At 48.7% G+C, this 16,284-nt stretch overlaps 1 protein-coding gene across 1 annotated transcript in view; it reads right to left on the bottom strand.

The window, feature by feature from the left end:
- SREBF2 (sterol regulatory element binding transcription factor 2) overlaps nucleotides 1–16,284 on the bottom strand; it is a 56,320-nt gene that overhangs the window by 14,906 nt on the left and 25,130 nt on the right. The window contains exons 3-11 of the mRNA XM_065944805.1: nucleotides 16,103–16,284; nucleotides 14,921–15,067; nucleotides 13,320–13,541; nucleotides 12,203–12,317; nucleotides 11,841–12,022; nucleotides 7,375–7,567; nucleotides 6,588–6,769; nucleotides 5,477–5,753; nucleotides 2,605–2,774 (exon numbers count right to left, since the gene is read on the bottom strand). Coding sequence (XP_065800877.1) covers nucleotides 2,605–2,774; nucleotides 5,477–5,753; nucleotides 6,588–6,769; nucleotides 7,375–7,567; nucleotides 11,841–12,022; nucleotides 12,203–12,317; nucleotides 13,320–13,541; nucleotides 14,921–15,067; nucleotides 16,103–16,284 — 1,670 coding nt within the window. The remainder of the gene's footprint in view (nucleotides 1–2,604; nucleotides 2,775–5,476; nucleotides 5,754–6,587; nucleotides 6,770–7,374; nucleotides 7,568–11,840; nucleotides 12,023–12,202; nucleotides 12,318–13,319; nucleotides 13,542–14,920; nucleotides 15,068–16,102) is intronic.

Here is a 16,284-nt window from a genome sequence, read left to right as displayed (position 1 = left end):
AGTTCCAGATGGATTATGGACCCACGTGCGACATTTAAAAATAACGGGTCTACCAGGCACCTAGTAGAGTATTTTTATGACACTGAGGTAGGATAAAGGAATATTAAAGAGGGCATGATATATCTGTTAAGGAAAAGAACAGATGATTTCATGAACATTAAGAACTTGTGCTTACAACCAACACCACTGAGAGAGAACAGCAAGCTACAGAGTGGGAGGAGACACACGCAAAGCACACCTCCAACACAGGATCCGAGCAGAGAACTCCTCGAACCAACAGAAAGACAGACGTCACAAATGAAAAACAGGTAGAAGACTTGAACAGGGTGTTCACAAAGGAGACCATCCAGATGGCCCATGAAAAGGGGCTCACATCGTTAACCACCTGGGAACTGTGAATGAGGACTATGAGATACCACCAGAAAGACCAAAAACACAGAACTCTCCTGTGTCTGCTGAGGGTACAGAACTGAGACTCTCTACACTGCTGGGAAGTGAAAATTGGTTCATCCACTTTGGAAAACCGCCAGGCTGTGGACACTGAAGCTGAGCATAAGAAAACCTCTGAGCTAGCAGCGCCAGACCAGAGATGCAGGCACACGCCCGCTGAGAGGAACAGGAATGGTCACAGCGCCACTATTCACAGTAACCAAAACAGGAGACGGCCCCCAGGTCCACTGGAAGTGTTCGGTCATACAGTGGACTCCCACGCAGCGGCGAGAACGGGCAATCTGTACCCACACAACATAAATGAACCTCACACATGGCACTGAGCGGGAGAGGGCAGACAGCTACAGGACACAGGCGTGGCTCTCCTCATATGAAGTTTATAGACGCAAAACATCTGAGGTCATCGAGATGGCCGTTACCTGGCTGGGGGGCTTGGGGTGGGGAGTGGCAGTTTGCTGATGGCAAGGGCCCCAAGAAAGTCTTCCAGGGTCTGGGTCATGCTCTGTTTCCGGATCTGTCTGTTGGTTATAAGGGTGTGTTCATTTTATGAAGTCACTGACCTGTGTATTTATAATTTGCATCCTTTTCTACAGGCATATTGTACTTTAATAAAAAGCTTCGAGGAACAACAAACAGCAGGGAGGTTAAACTACAGTGAGGGAATTCAGAACGACGGTCACCTCTGGGGCAGGCAGCATGGGTGAAGGCCTCTGGGGGTGACAGGAACACACAACTTGTTGATTTGGGTGGCTGTTAAGTGGGTAAGTTCACTGTATGAAAATGTATCAAGTTGCTAAGTTAAAATGGACACATTTTTCTGTGTGTATGTTGTATTTTGATTATGCCTTCAAATCTTCTTGGGGGACAGAGAAGTGACAAATGTGCTGACACTGGTCCAGGGCACTAGGACTGCTCCCAGCCCAGAGAGGCCACCTTGACTTCCTCTAAGACAGGGTCGGGAGCTCAGTATGCTCTCCAGGCAGCCATCCAGACCCCACCTTATCCTGCTGCCCCTTAGACCTGGGCCTGATCTGGGTTCCTGTCCAACTGTGAGCACCCCTGGCAGGGCGAAAGTCCTGCTTGCCACTGCACGTCCTCCCCGGGGAGTGCCGGGCCTCAGTAACCTTTGCTGAATGAACGGGTCTTGGAAACACGGTCTTCCTCTCCCGTGTCCTCTGTCACCCAGATTATGGTGACACACTTCAAGCACATCAGTGTCAGCACTGGGCACATTCCTGCTCATTCTCAGCGCATCAGTGCTATTAAAAGATACGGACGGATGGGGGGATAAGATCATTCTATGCTGAACATAGCTGATGTGCTGGGCAGCCAACCCAAAGCTGACACTGAATAAGACATGCTTGTGTCTGCTAGAGGAAGAGAAAGCCTGAGGTCAGCAGGGGCTGTGAACGAGTTGGCAACATAGTCTGTGAATTATCCAGTTGAGAGTTCCCGAGGCTGGCCCTGTGCCAGGCACACTGGAGGAAACCATGGTCTCCACCAGGAGTCTGACACGAGCCCCTCACAAGACATACAGTGTTTTCCACTTCTAGACCCACAGAGCTGTGATCAACACAAGGTACCAAACAGAAGGCCTCTCAGTTAATAACAGAACCAGGAGACACGACCAGCAGATTCTAAGCAGAAGAGTCACATATTAGCCTCTTGAATACAAGGTCACTCTTATCACTGAAGCAACACCTCAGGGCACTAGAATGCCTCGTTCCACTTAAAATGGCTTGGGGGGAGGAATTCCTGTCTATTTTATTTACTGCCAAGTATCTGTGGAATGACCCACTGAGTGTACATCTACCCCTCAAGGTGGTCAGCAACTGAGGGAGGGCCCACACCAAGTTTTACATCTTGGCTCCTGGCTGGGAAGGGCTTCCCTGGTGGCTCAGACAGTAAAGAATCCGCCTGCAATGCAGGAGATGCAGGACCAATCCCTGGGTCAGGAAGATCCCATGAAGAAAAGAATGGCAACCCACTCCAGAAGTCTTGCCTGAAGAATTCCAGGGACAGAGGAGCCTGGAGGGTTACTGTCCATGGGGTCACAAAGAATTGGACACGACTGAGCAACTTTCACTCACTCACTCACTTGGTTGGGAAGGGCGCTCTGAGAAGGTCCAAGGGATGGAAGTGAAGGACACTCACCGCCAGGAAGCCCAGCTTGCCTCCACACCTGGTCTTGAGCCCCATGGCAGCGGTCAGGTGGATCTCCACCAGCGTGCTCGGCGGGATCTTCTCCTCGGCACATTCAGCCAGGTTCACCGCACACAAGGCCATGTGTACGTCAGAACAGGCAGATCCCACGGGAAGCTTGCCTATAGCGGCAGAAACGGGATGATGAATGTTGACAGAGGCCCTCAACCCATGCTTTCTCCTGCCTCCTCCAGCACCATCAGAACAAGGACAGAACCATGGCAAGGAAGCTGGTGGACTCTGTGATCAGACAGCCCTGGATGGGGCGCCAGTCCTGCAACCCAGTAGCTCTGTGCTCCCTTCTACCTCACAGGTGGTTGAGGACAAGAGGAAGCACAGGTCAAACGGCTGGCCCACAGCCCCAGCCCTGGGTAACAGAAGTGGTCAGGACTGCGGGTGAGTGAACAGGATTCTGGGGGGCTAGATGCAGCATTTTCCCAAACGGTGTCAACAGCATGGCCGTGTTCTGCCAATAGAGTCCCATGTTTCCAAATGGTGCAAGAAAGATTAAAAAAATAAAAGCTGATCTGAATTTATCTTGCTTCAACAAGATCCCACAGTCTATAAACACACACCCTTTTGAGGGAAGGAAGTTACACAAAACTGAGCCGTGACGGCCGGACACATCTTGGCAGGGAGGTGGACAGCCAGGAGATGCTTACTGCACTCTCCCGTGAGAGCCACACGGCTCACCCGCAGGGACCCCGAGGCTGGGACCAGACCCCGGGGCGTTGTCGAGGCTCTGAGGCTCTCACACTGACACCTGCCTCGGTCCTCACTACAGCAAGGGAAGGTGGCCAGCACAAGCAGTTGCCTTGTTTTTTTTTGGGGGGGGGGGGAGCAGGTTGACCCTTGTGGTGGACCTCCTGACCCCACCCAGCCTCTCTGGTCTCATATCAGGCCCCAGACTTCATCTGGCACAGACATTTAGGTATTGGTCTTCCCAGGAGGCACCACCAACTGGGCTTTCTCCTATGCGGGGAAGGCAGTGTGGGGACCATGTCGTCTCTCGGTCACTCTGTCCTCTCGGGGCCCTGCTCAGGGCCAGGCCCGCCGAGTGCTGGGTTGAGTGTGGGGGATGAGCGGTGTGAAACATCCCAGCTGGAATTCTCTTCAACAGATGCAGCTTCCGGATCAGAGACCTGGATGGAGCCTGTTCCATCCCCAGGGGCTCAGGATGGACGGGGAAGCAGGGAAGGTCTGCACATGGGGCCCCGCTGCGAGAGCTCCACAAGGCCGCAGGTGTTCCAGCCCCAAGGCTGCCCCAGTGTCTCATCTCCATCCCCCCTGGGGCCTGGGAGCGCCCCACCCCCGGGCGAAGCTCCCCCAGCCACCAGGCTGCCTATGGCCTTCCTGTCACTGCACCCACGGCTGCTCTCTGCCCTCGTCTTACCCACATCCCAGCAGCAACCTCTCTTCTTGAACCCTTTCCTCCCCACACACCAAGCCTCTCGGCCTCTCCTGCCTGATCACCTTAGGTCAGCCTCTGCCCCACTCCCTGTCCTTTCTGTGTGGGTCTCCTCCCACATGCCCTGGAGGGGCCCTTTCATCACAAGCCCTCTCATCAGCGCCCATGGCTTTCATCCTCACCTGAAGACCAGAGACCCAGCTCCTTTCCATGGATGGCAGATCCGGTTCGGCCCCCACCACTGAATAGCCCTCCTCAGTGTCTCGTGGGCAAGGGTCCCGAGCTGGATGTCTCACCTCCTCCCTAGAAAGCTGTGTGCCTCCTGTTCTCCCCACCTTTATTGGTGGCAACATGATTCACCCCAAGTCTCAAGCAAGAAACCAGGGAAGCCCCTTACCCTTTCCAGGCAATGAGTCCCCAAGGCCTGTCAACCTCACCTGCTCCTTCCTCTCTGTCTGTCCTCTCAGCACCTGCACCAGCTCCCACAAGGCCTCCCAAAGGCAGCCTCTTCATTGGAGCGAATCTTCTCGGCTTCAGAGAACAGGCCTGACGATGCCGTCGCCCCCTCTGTGCTGGCTCCCGTCACCCTCCCCTCACACAGCGGAGCCTCCTCCTTGGGAACACATCCCCCGGCCCGGAAGGCACATCTCCTCGGCAGAGCTGGTGAGCTCCAACGCCTCCTTCCATGCAAAGCCAAGATTTGACATGAAGCCTCCCAGGGCCCTACCCAACAGGGACCCCTCCCCTCCCAGCTGAAACCCAACTCTCCTGTGACCCCTAAACCACACTGAACTGTTATTCACCTGCTGACCAATCTGCTTCTCTATTACAGCAGGACTTCATGGAATGAAATAAAGGATCATGTTTCTCTGATTCTAAGACGCCATCAATTTTGAAGTTTCTCCATTAACTTAAGCACCACCAAGGAGAAAGCACTGCCAACTCAACCATGACACTCAATGTGTAGAGGATACAGCCTGGTGCAGAGATGTTAAAGTGAAAAAACACATGTCTTATAATGATGGAAGACTTCCCTGGTGGTTCAGATGGTAAAAAATCTGCCTGCAATGCAGGAGATCAGGGTTTGATCCCACGGTTGGGAAGATCCCCTGAAGGAGGGTATGGCAACTCACTCCAGTATTCTTGCCTGGAGAATCTCATGGACAGAGGAGCCTGGAGGGCTACAGTCCATGGGGTCGCTAAGAGTCAGACACGACTGAGTGACTAAGCACACACAATGATGAACTGCAATCTTCACAGCCATGGCCATGGGTGGACGGTTGGTCTAACCATCCTCAACGAGCGTTGTAAAGGGGACTTTGTTCATCTGGGGCAGAAAACTGCCAAACTGAGCCCGGGTGGGGCGATGGCGCAGGGCACTGGGAGGCAGGCCAGGCCGCGGCCGCCAGCCCTCACCTGTGATGTGCAGCTGGTGCAGCCTGTGGTAGGCCAGGGCTGCGTCCCGGGCGCTGGTCTTCGCTTCCTCCTCGAAGCCCGCAGCAGTGGCTGGGGCGGCCCGCCGGTGCTGGAAGACCTTCTTGAGCAGCCAGCGCACCAGGCGCAGCTTCTGCAGGCTGTAGCGGATCACGTTCCAGGAGAGGCTACAGGCCAGGTCCAGGCGGGAGGTGGGCAGGGCCCGGCCCAGCACCGACAGGCAGGTCTGCAGATTGGCCGCAGCCGCCGCAAAGTCCCCCTGGAAGGAAGCGAGAAGGTGTAATGTTCGCCGGCCTTGGGGCAGCCGTTTAGTTTCACTTTAGTGAAAACTCTTACTTTCTCTTCAGACTCCCAGGTTATCAGAGTAATGCATGCTTAGTGAAGAAAAATCTGGGAACACTCAGAAAGCTACAGAAAAGTACAAAGAAATCACCTGGAATCTCATCCCCTAGAATGACTGCTGCCATTCTGATATACTTCCTCCCAGCCTTTTTGCTAAATTGGGATTGTACCGCATTCTATCTTTAAGCAAATATTCTATGCAGAATTTCCCCCAGTACCTTTCATACATAAGATGATAACATGGATGGAGACGATGAACCATGTGATCTTTTAGGCTTTTAGGTTCTCAAAGTGTGGTCTCCAGAGACCAGGAGCATCATCAGTCCCTGGGATCTTGTTAGAAAAGTGAATTCCTGGTTTTCCATCCCAACCCTTCCCTGCTACCGACTCAGAACCTCTGGGGTGGGCCCTCAGGGTGGTCCTGATGACCCTGAAGTTTGAGAACCAGAGTTTTAGACAAATATGCAGTGAAATTACTCTGACCGAGGATCTGAACATGTCTCTGCCAACCTGAGAGGGCCTAGTGGACAGTCTACTGCCCTGTATTGAAGACCCTGTCTGTGTTTTTCTCATTCCTGGAGGCCACACTTGGGAAACTGGGGTCAATGCTGTTCTCCTTTCCCATCATGCAATGGGTATGACACCTGAACCTTCCCTCCTGTACCTTTGAGAAGAGAGGACCCTGAAGAAGAGGGACGGAGGATGCCCACGCTCTGAGCATGATGGTCTCTGAGCTGGTGCACAGACTCACCCGGGCGAGGTCCAGGTCTGCTTGCTTCCGGTGCCTCCAGAAGGTGACTGAGGAGCGCGAGTGCGGCCGGATCACCGGCTCCCCATGAACCAGCAGCTTCACAAAGACGCTCAGCACGATCACGCCGTTCACCAGCCACAGGAGCAGCGTCGGCATCATCCAGTCGAGCCAGCCCCTGGAGCCTATGTAGGAGCGTCTCAGCTGAGCCCGGGAGGGAGGGCCCCCCCATGGAGGGCAGCCCTGGGGGAACTGCGGGGCACCTGACCGACCCCGGGGTGACAGGAAGCAGCCTCCTCCCTCATGTTTGGAACAAATGTGATTGTTTCATTTAGTAACAATGTCTAAGTGCCTAGGGCACGAATAAATATATGCAATTAATCCACACCTAGAAAATCTGGGACAATTTCACAGCCTCAATAGGAGCCCTGGCGCCCCTGTCACCATGGGGCAGGACGCCACACAAATCTTTGTTGGTCAAGGCAGGGCTCGGCAGCTGGTTTAACAACTCAGACAGTAGACCACATCCTCCTCCAAACAGGCATACCTCCAAAACCCCAATTACAGCCAAGCAGGGTCCTGATTTGTTTTGCTATTTCTTACTGAACTTAGGTTTGCCCTGTTACTTGTGCATGCGACTGATGCCAGTCGCCATCAGAAGCAAGCAGGCGGGGGCCCACTGCGAAAGCCTTTTGGGACCTGGTGACAAGCCAAGTAGGCTGCAGGCAGGGCCTTCTCCTGCCACAGCAGCCCACTCGTGCCTGGGTGGCAGGAGGTGCCCTCCACCTACCTGACTCGAGCGACAGCATGCTGCGGCCAGGGCCTGAGTGTGGGTGCTGGTCTGCGTCGTGGGCCCCTCCCCACTGCAGCAGAGCAGTCAGGGGGTTAAAGGAGAGGCAGAGGAAGGTGAGGACACACAGCAGGATGCGAGAGCGGTCTACCATGCCCAGCGCGACGGGAGGAGAGTCTGGCTCATCTTTGACCTTCAAAACAGGGGGCCTCGAGGTGAGAAGGAAGACTTGTGTGGGTTTTTATAGCATTTTACTTTATATATATCGGAATTGGGACTCTGAGATTTCAATTCAAGACCATGAAGCTGGATGGGAATAAACTCAGGCTGGAACTAAGAGGTTCACTCCTCTCCCACTGCTGCTCAGGCATGGGAAGCCCTTGCCCCCTTGCCACCTGGGAGAAGAACACGTTCTACATACCGGAGGTAGAGGGGCCCTGCTATTACCACAGTGCTCCGACACAAAAGAGAACACCCTGAGGGATTCTGCTTCTGTGTAATTCCACAACAGGCAAGCTGATCTAAAGCAACCAAAGGCAACATCAGAAGTTAAATCTGAGCCTGGAGAGACATGGGTGAACTTCCTGCAAAGGTGTACGTTCACAGGAGATAAATATGTTCTGTATCATTTTTTTTAAACTATAAAGGATTTATTCATTTATTATTATTTTTTAATTAAAGTATAATTGACCTACAAACACTATGTTGGCTCCAGGTGCACAACACAGAGCCTGGATTATTTTCATATATGACACTATCTCTACAATAAATCTAGCTGCCATCTGTTACCAGACAAAATTATTACAACATTACTATTTTCCCCATGTTGTAAAGCTCCTCCCGCTGACTCATTTATTTGTTATCTGGAAGTCTGTATCTCTAAGTCTCCCCCTCTCCCAAAACCCTCTGCTCTGGCAATTACCCATTTGTTATCTTTATCTAAGCATCTGCTTCTGTTTTGCCCATTTTTTTTTTTTTTAAAGATTCCACATATAAGTGAAATTATGTGTGGTTAGCTTTCTCTGTCTGACTCATTTCACTTACCATAATAGCCTCTAGGATCATACGGGTTGTCACAAAATTTCATTCTTTTTTTTAATGGCTTTTTCTTCAGAAAAACAGCCAGAAGTGGAACTGCTGAATTGGATGGTAGTTCTCTTTTAAACTTTTTGAGGAACCTCCATACTACTTTCCATAGTGGCTGCACCAACTACATTCCCACAACAGCTGGGTGAGGGTTCCCTTTTCTCCACATCCTCGCCAACACTTGTCATTCTCTGTTTGACTAATTTCACTTTAGTATAATACCCTCTAGGTCCATCCACAGTGTCACAAATGGTAAGATTTCATTCTTTTTAATGGCTAGTATTTCATTGCATATATACCACATCTTCTTTACCCAATCATCTATTTATAGGCACTTAGGTGGCTTTCATACCTTAACTGTTGTGAATAAGGCTGCAATAAACACAAGGGTACATATATCTTTTCAAATTGGTATTTCTGTTTTCTTCAGAAAATACCCAGAAGGGGAACTGCTAAATTGGGTGGTAGTTCTACTTTAAACCTTTTTTTAAGGAACCTCCCTCCATACTGCTTTCCATGGTGTGTGTGTTAGTCACTCAGTGGTGTTCAACTCTTTTCAGCCCCATGGCCTGTAGCCCACCAGGCTCCTCTGTCCATGGGATTCTCCAAGCAAGAACACTGGAGTGGGTTGCCATTTCCTTCTCCAGGGATGAACCAGGGTCTCCCACACTGTGGGCAGATTCTTCACTGTCTGAGCCACCAGGGAGGCTTCCTATAGTGGCTGCACCAGTTTACATTCCCACCAACACACTAAGGTTCTCTTCTCCACATTCTCACAAACACTTGTTATTTGTTGTCTTTTTGATAATAGCCATTCTGACAGATGTGAGGTGGTACCTCACTGTGGTTCTGATTTGCATTTCCCTGGTGATTACTGATGCTGAACATCTTTTCATGTGCCTGTTGGCCATTTGTATGTCTTCTCTGGAAAAATGTTTATGTCCTAGGTTCATTTTTAAATTGTTTATTCTTCTCATTTTGAATCCTACAAGTTCTTTGCATATTTTGGATATTAACTCCTCATTAGACAAATACCATCTTCCATTCAGTAGGTGGCCCTTTTATTTTGCGGATAGTTTCTTTTGCTGGAAAAGCTTTTTAGTTGCTGTAGTCCCATTTGTTTATTTTTGCTTTTGTTTCCCTTGCCTGAGGAGACATACTCAAAAAAACATTGCTGAGACGAGTAACAAAGAGCATACTGCGTGTTTTCTTCTAGGAGTTTTATGGTTTCAGGTCTTACATTTAAGTCCTTAATCTGTTCTGAGTTTATTTTTGTAGATGGTGTGAGAAAGTAGTACATCTGATTCTCTTGCATGGAGCTGTCCTGTTTTCCCAGCAGCATTTACTAATGAAGCTGTCATTTCCCCCCTTTGTATATCCTCGCCTCCTTTGTCATGGATTGACTGAACACATAAGTAGGTTTATTTCTGGGCTTTTTATTCTGTTCCATGGATCTAAGTGTCTGTTTTGTGCCAGTATCATACTGTTTTGATTCCTGAAATCAGGGAACCTGCTACCTCCAGCTCTACTGCTCTTTGTCAAGACTGTTTTGGCTACTTGGGGTCCTGTGTGTTGCCATATAAATTTTAGGATTTTTTTTTCTAGTTCTGTGAAAAATATCATTGGTATTTTGATAGGGATTGCACTTAATCTGCAGACTGTCTTGAGGAGTATGGTCATTTTAGCAGTATTAATTCTTCCAGTCCACGAGCACGATATATCGTTCCATCTGTGTCCATCACCATTATAGGTTTCTTTCATCAGTGTCTTACAATTTTTTTAGTAAAGGTCTTTTAGCTACTTAGTCAGATTTATTCCTAGATACGTTATTCTTTTCGATGCAACTGCAAATGAGATCGTTTTCTTAATTTCTCTTTCTGGTACTTTGTTAGTATAGAAATTCAACCAATTTCTGTACATTAATTTTATATCCTGCAATCTTGCTAAACCTATTAATCCAGTAGTTTTTTGGTGGCATCTTTAGAATTTTCATAGTATCATGTCATCTGCAAACAGTGACAGTTTTACTTCTTCCTTTTCAATTTGGATTCCTTTTAACTTCTTTTTTAGGATTCCAATTCTATGTTGAATAAAGTGGCAAGAGCGGGCATCTTTGTCTTCTTTTATTTTTTGGCCATGCAGTGCTGCTTATGGTATCTCAGTTCATCGATCAGTGATCAAACCTGGGCCACTGGCAGTGAAAGCGTCGAGTCCTAGCTACTGACCACCAGGGAATTCCTCTGGGCATTCGAGTCTTCAACTTGATCTTAGAAAAAATACTTCCAGTTCTTTCCTCTATATCATGACTACTGTGAGTTACGTAAGTGTATATATTTATTAAAACACATATTGTACAATACAGTAAAACAGGTGTATTTTATCACATATAAATTATACCTCCAAGTTGATTAAAGACCATACTTTAGTATGAATCTATTTTCAGAAGCTTACCTATTCTAAACCCACAACATTGTTTTCTCTCCATTTTACAGAAGAACTGGAGGCAGAGGCTCTGCTGGCCTGGGGAACCAGATTAGAGTCGGATCTCCCCTGACTTCCACTGTGTACATACCATGTCATTCCTTTTCAACATTTTTAAGCCACTTGAAAATTTCTTCTGATGATTCAGACACTTATCCAATTTAAGGTATATGTCATATGGATTTGTGTTTCCAAACAGAACCACACTTATAAAATATTTCAAAAATAGAGCTTCCTTAATAAAATTAAGCAGATGCTACAATAAATAGTCTGATCAACAACTTATGGTAGAAGGAAACTGTGCTTTTGAAGCCAGAAACTGCCAGTGTCTAAATACAGCACAAAACCCAGTGGTCTCCACAGGGTCCTAGGAAAATCATTAGGCTTGATTCTCTTCTAACTAACTCCATTAAACAACAATTGCCAGGGGCTTTCTTCCACAATTAAAGGCCCTTGGTAGGAATGTTATCTGTTAAGGCTGCAAATTGTAATCATTTCCCGAAGAGGACCCAGAGACAGCTTCATCCTAACCCAACTGATCAACCTCACTAAGCGGTCTTGCCAGGCTCATTACAGGCAAGGAAAGCAATGAGGCGCCTCCAGCAACTCCTAGCTCTGCGTGACAGCTGCTGTGTGTCCCCGTTCTGGATTCGGCCCTTATTCCTCTCTGATGGGCCCTTTCAGCAAAGACCAATAAAATCAGGGGCTGTCTCCCCACATAGAGTCAGTCTTCTTTTTCTTTAGTTTTCAGCATGTGCCTAATTTCACACAATTCTTGCTCCTCTCCAGCCTGAGGCCTCTGAACACCTGGCCTGGACCTCTGTCTGCAATCTCCCCACTATTAACTTACAGAAGATGGGAGAGATTCCCAGAGTCAGGGGATTTCAAAAGCTCATTACCTTTGCGTCATCCAATAGAGGGCTTCCTGGCTCTGAGTCGATAGAGTAGGGGGAGAAGCCGGCCTGGGACCCTGAGTCGGAGGCCGGAGGCGACATCAGAAGGACATTCTGATTAAAGTCATCGATCTTCAGGTCCACGTCATTGTCCACCAGGCTGCCCAGGTTGATGCCCTTCAGGAGTTCTGTAAAGAAAACCCTACCTGGCAAATGGTCCATTTTACAACACTTGACCTGGGCCAGGGCGGGGCTAGGAGGGACACACAGCCCCTGCTCCGCTTCACCCATGACGGCACCTCGCACACACACCCGTGGACCCTCCCCAGTGCCCAACATAGGACTTCTCCTATAACAGGCACACTCACTGTTCTTCTGATTTGCCAGTTTCAGCACCATGTTCTCCTGGCGCAGTTTATGATTGACCTGCTGCAAGTATTTGATGTAGTCGATGGCCTTCCTCAGAACGCCAGACTTGTGCATCTGGGAAGGAAGACGGGTGAGAAACACAGGGGCATCAGACCAGCCTGCACAGTGAGGGCAGCAGAGGCCCAGAGCTCAGGCTCTGGAGTGGGAGGTCCTTGCTGGGTTCAGACCCTGATTCTTTCACTAACTAGCTGTGTAACCCAGGACAAGTTACCCAACATCTCTGAGCCTCACTTTTCCTCCTCTGTGAAATAGGGATAATGACAGTATATGAGTCATAGGCTTGCCATAAGGGTTAAAAGAGATAATATGTATAAAGGGCTTAGTCTCTGGCCTGGCACATAGGAGCACTAAATATTAGCTGTTATTCCTACTTCTTATAATAATCCTCGTACCAAAACAAACTTTAAGGAAAATAAATGACAAACAAAAAACCAGAGCACTGTTGGATGGTTATCTTAAATAAAAGTATATCAGTACCTTTCAGATTTGTAGGCTACCAAGAAAACTGTATTTTCTTTGAAAATAGAGGTAAAGATAAACAGATAATAGATTTAAAAATCTACATGCCAAAGCCAAAAGATACATTAATTGAAACACCAGAAGTACATGAAAAATCAATTTCCTCTTATTTGTTCTTGGTCAAAGACCCAATCTACATTTTATCTCCTCCCTAAAAGGTTAAAATATTGCTAGCCATCCCTGAATATGATTAAACATTTACCAAAAATGCCATCGGCTGACTAAGAGGTGCACACGGTCCTGTACTTGGCCATCAGTGAGCAGCAGGAGCCTGTGACGCGGTAGTGGTGGTTGTGGGGGGCAGTGAGTAGCCACCACTGCAGAGCAGAGTCAAAGGTCCACACAAGCTACTGCCTGACCAACCCCCAACAGCTAAACTTCATAGAATTTCAAAACAACAAGATGCTTTAATAAGAAAGCACCTTTATCTATTCCTGCATTCACTCACTTGGGCCTGGGTCTTCCCTAAATTCCCAGAGCAAAGACAGACAGAGGGGAGATGATGGGGCATGAGACAACATTCTGCTTGGCACCCACCTTGGCATCAGTCCCCATGACCAGGTCCTTCAACTCAATGATTTTGTCGTTGATGGAGGAGCGATACCGCTTCTCGATGATGTTGTGTGTCGTCCGCCTTTCTCCTTCCTTGGGAGGCTCGAGCTGCTTGACTCCCCCGGGGACCTGCTTAATGGGCACTTTCTCTTGTCCCATCATCACAGGCATCGTGGTCAGAATGGTCCCATTGCTGCCCACCAGGGTCTAGAACAGACACAAGGTCAGAATGACTGCCTGGTTAGCATAAGGAAAGCAAGCTCAGGTCACGAACCCACTGGCCCTGGCCATGTGGCATCACCTGAAAATGCTTTGTGTGGTCTGACGCCTTGCTTGGGATAATCAAGTCTGGACGCCCTGGAGCCACAGTATCTTGGTCACTGTGCCCTTTCAGAGTCACTGCTGATTAGCCTGTGCCACAACAGCATTAGTGTGGATCAACGCCAACCTTTGGTTTAAGGATGCCAGAAAATGTCTACGGTTTCTGCTTCGCTTTCAACCCGTCAGCCGCTTCTGAGCTTGTGTACAATGCTGCACCAACCACAAAACTTTCTCCTGTGTGTGACACATGTTTTCCTCTCACATGACGGAGAAGTAACTTACTGGGTTTCCTTATACAATTTGACCATCAAAAACCTCAGGGGCAGAAGTGACAATCAGAGCCATTATATTAAATAAACACACCAACTATGGAGGCATCCCCCTGTTTTCCCCTCAGATCTGCTTTTCCTTCTCTGTTTCTATTTTCACTAATTTTAGTTTTATTTTCTTCAACAAACGGCTTCAATATCCAAATGGCCAATGAGCAGATAAAACGCTTCTCAAATGCATGAGTCATCAAGAAATAATTTGCACATGGTCAAAAGTACACATTTCAAGTGTACAACTTAATGGAACAGTGTGTGTAACCAACGTAACCCTGACGAAGACACAGACCCTTTCTATTTCCCAAGAAAGTTCCCGTACGCCCCTTCCCTGTCTTCGTAATCACTGCTCTGACTTCTATCACTGTCTTCTTAAACTTCATACACTGGAAACATCAGCATGAATTCTTTGCGATCAGTATCTTTTGCTGAGCATACTATTTCTGAAGGTCAGTCACGTAGCTGTATGTATCAATAGTTCTTTTTGGATGGATAGCTGGGTTGTTTCTGATTCTTGGCTTTTATGAATAATGCTTAATGATTTCTGATCACTTTTTTCTGTCAGACTCTTTGGTCACAAGATGCAGACAGTGACCAAGACCCTACACCTTAAGTAAGGGACCTTCCATGCCCCACTTTGAAGCCCTTCCCTGCCTAGGGTCCTTCAGAAGATAAACCTCCATTGGCAGGACCTAAGAGGCGGATGGTCCTGGGTGAACCTGCAGCTCCTCTGCGGTCCCTCCCTTGCTCTTCATAAACCCTAGGACTCCCACATAACACTCGGTGCTGGTACTTCTCAAGGGGAAAAAAAAACTAAAAAGAGGTGATTTTGCAATTTGACTGACACATTTCATAGAGTTTCTGCATCCATTCAGTGTCTGGAGGCTTTGTTAACATCTCTGAGGCCTAATATCCCCAAGAAAGAGGGGGCACAGCTCTTACCGGAACTTGCAGGGCAGCTGTCTGGATGGGGGTGGTGAGGGCAGTGAGGGCGGGGTTCTGGACCGCGGCCATCACAGGGCTGCCATCTGTCTTCAGTGTGGTCAGGACAAGGGAGTCTGTCTTGATGATCTGAGGCTGTACCAGGACCTGCATAGAAAGGAAGAAAAGGAAAAGGAAGGTAGCACTGTATTTCTTTTTTTCCCTCTTTTGGCTGCACCATCAGCATATGAGATCTTAAGTTCTCAGACCAGGGATGGAACCCACACCCCTTGCAGTGGACGTGTAAAGTCCTAACCATTGGACCACCAAGGAAGTGGTCTATTTTTGTATTACTTCTTGCTGCAAAGACCCTCCAGACAAGAATGATAAAATTTTCATAAAACTGAGAATGTAGCTTGACTACTGGGTTGAGGGGGAGAAAGAGCACAGCTAAAAAGGGTTTGGGGCTTCGCTTCTCAAGTGGCTCAGTGGTAAAGGATCTGCCTGCCAAGCAGAAGACATGGCTAGATCCCTGGGTCAGGAAGATCCCACTGAGAAAGAAATGGCAACCCACTCCAGTATTCTTGCCTGGGAAATCCCATGTACAGAGGAGGCTGGCAGGCCACGGTCCATGGGGTCGCAAGAGTCGGCTACCACTCAGCGACTAACCAACAACAACAACAAAGAGGGTCTTGGGATGGAAGGTTGAAAGGCTTCAATTCGAGCAGTGCCAGAAGCCTAGCTAGTGCGGAGAAGACGTGGTGCAGAGGGACTGTGGAGGGGAAAGAGATCTGATTATGGACAAACTTAGGAATGCCAGGAACATGGCTGAGAAGCAAAAGTGGTAAACCTGGATTTTTTTTTTTAAGATAAATTACTTCATTAGTTAGAAATACAGCCCACCTCGTTGCATGTCTTAAAAACATTTTAGCACATCTGTTTTTCAGTTTTATACCCATTACATGTGCAAACAAGTTAATACACCAGCATTTACTGAGTTTATATGAGTGCCAGTGTCCACCTACATATGTTATCTCTGCTGGGTCTCACGGGTGCTTTGTAAGGTCCAGTGGCCCCAACCTGCCCCCACCAGTGGTTCCCTCACACCCTGCTGGCCCTGCTTGGTATGTAGACCCCATCCTCCATCAGAGACTGGCTGAGAGCCCCTACCATGGCCTCTCGGAACTCCTGCCAGTCACCTACCGGGACCTGCTGCACCTGGGGCGCAGCCACTGTCTGCACCGTGGCCGGGGCCAGGGTCTGCAGCGTGCCATTGGCCGTCTGCGTCAGCACCCGCTGGGCCTGCACCGTCTGCACCTGCTGCTGGATGGTGACTGGCTGCACCTGGGAGGAGGTCACTAGGCTCTGAACTTGTGGCTGAAGGA

The sequence above is a fragment of the Muntiacus reevesi genome, chromosome 1 (assembly GCF_963930625.1).
Source record: "Muntiacus reevesi chromosome 1, mMunRee1.1, whole genome shotgun sequence".
Lineage (NCBI taxonomy): Eukaryota > Metazoa > Chordata > Mammalia > Artiodactyla > Cervidae > Muntiacus > Muntiacus reevesi.
The sequence above is the reverse complement of the archived record's forward strand: the minus strand, read 5'-3'. Positions and strand labels throughout refer to the sequence as shown.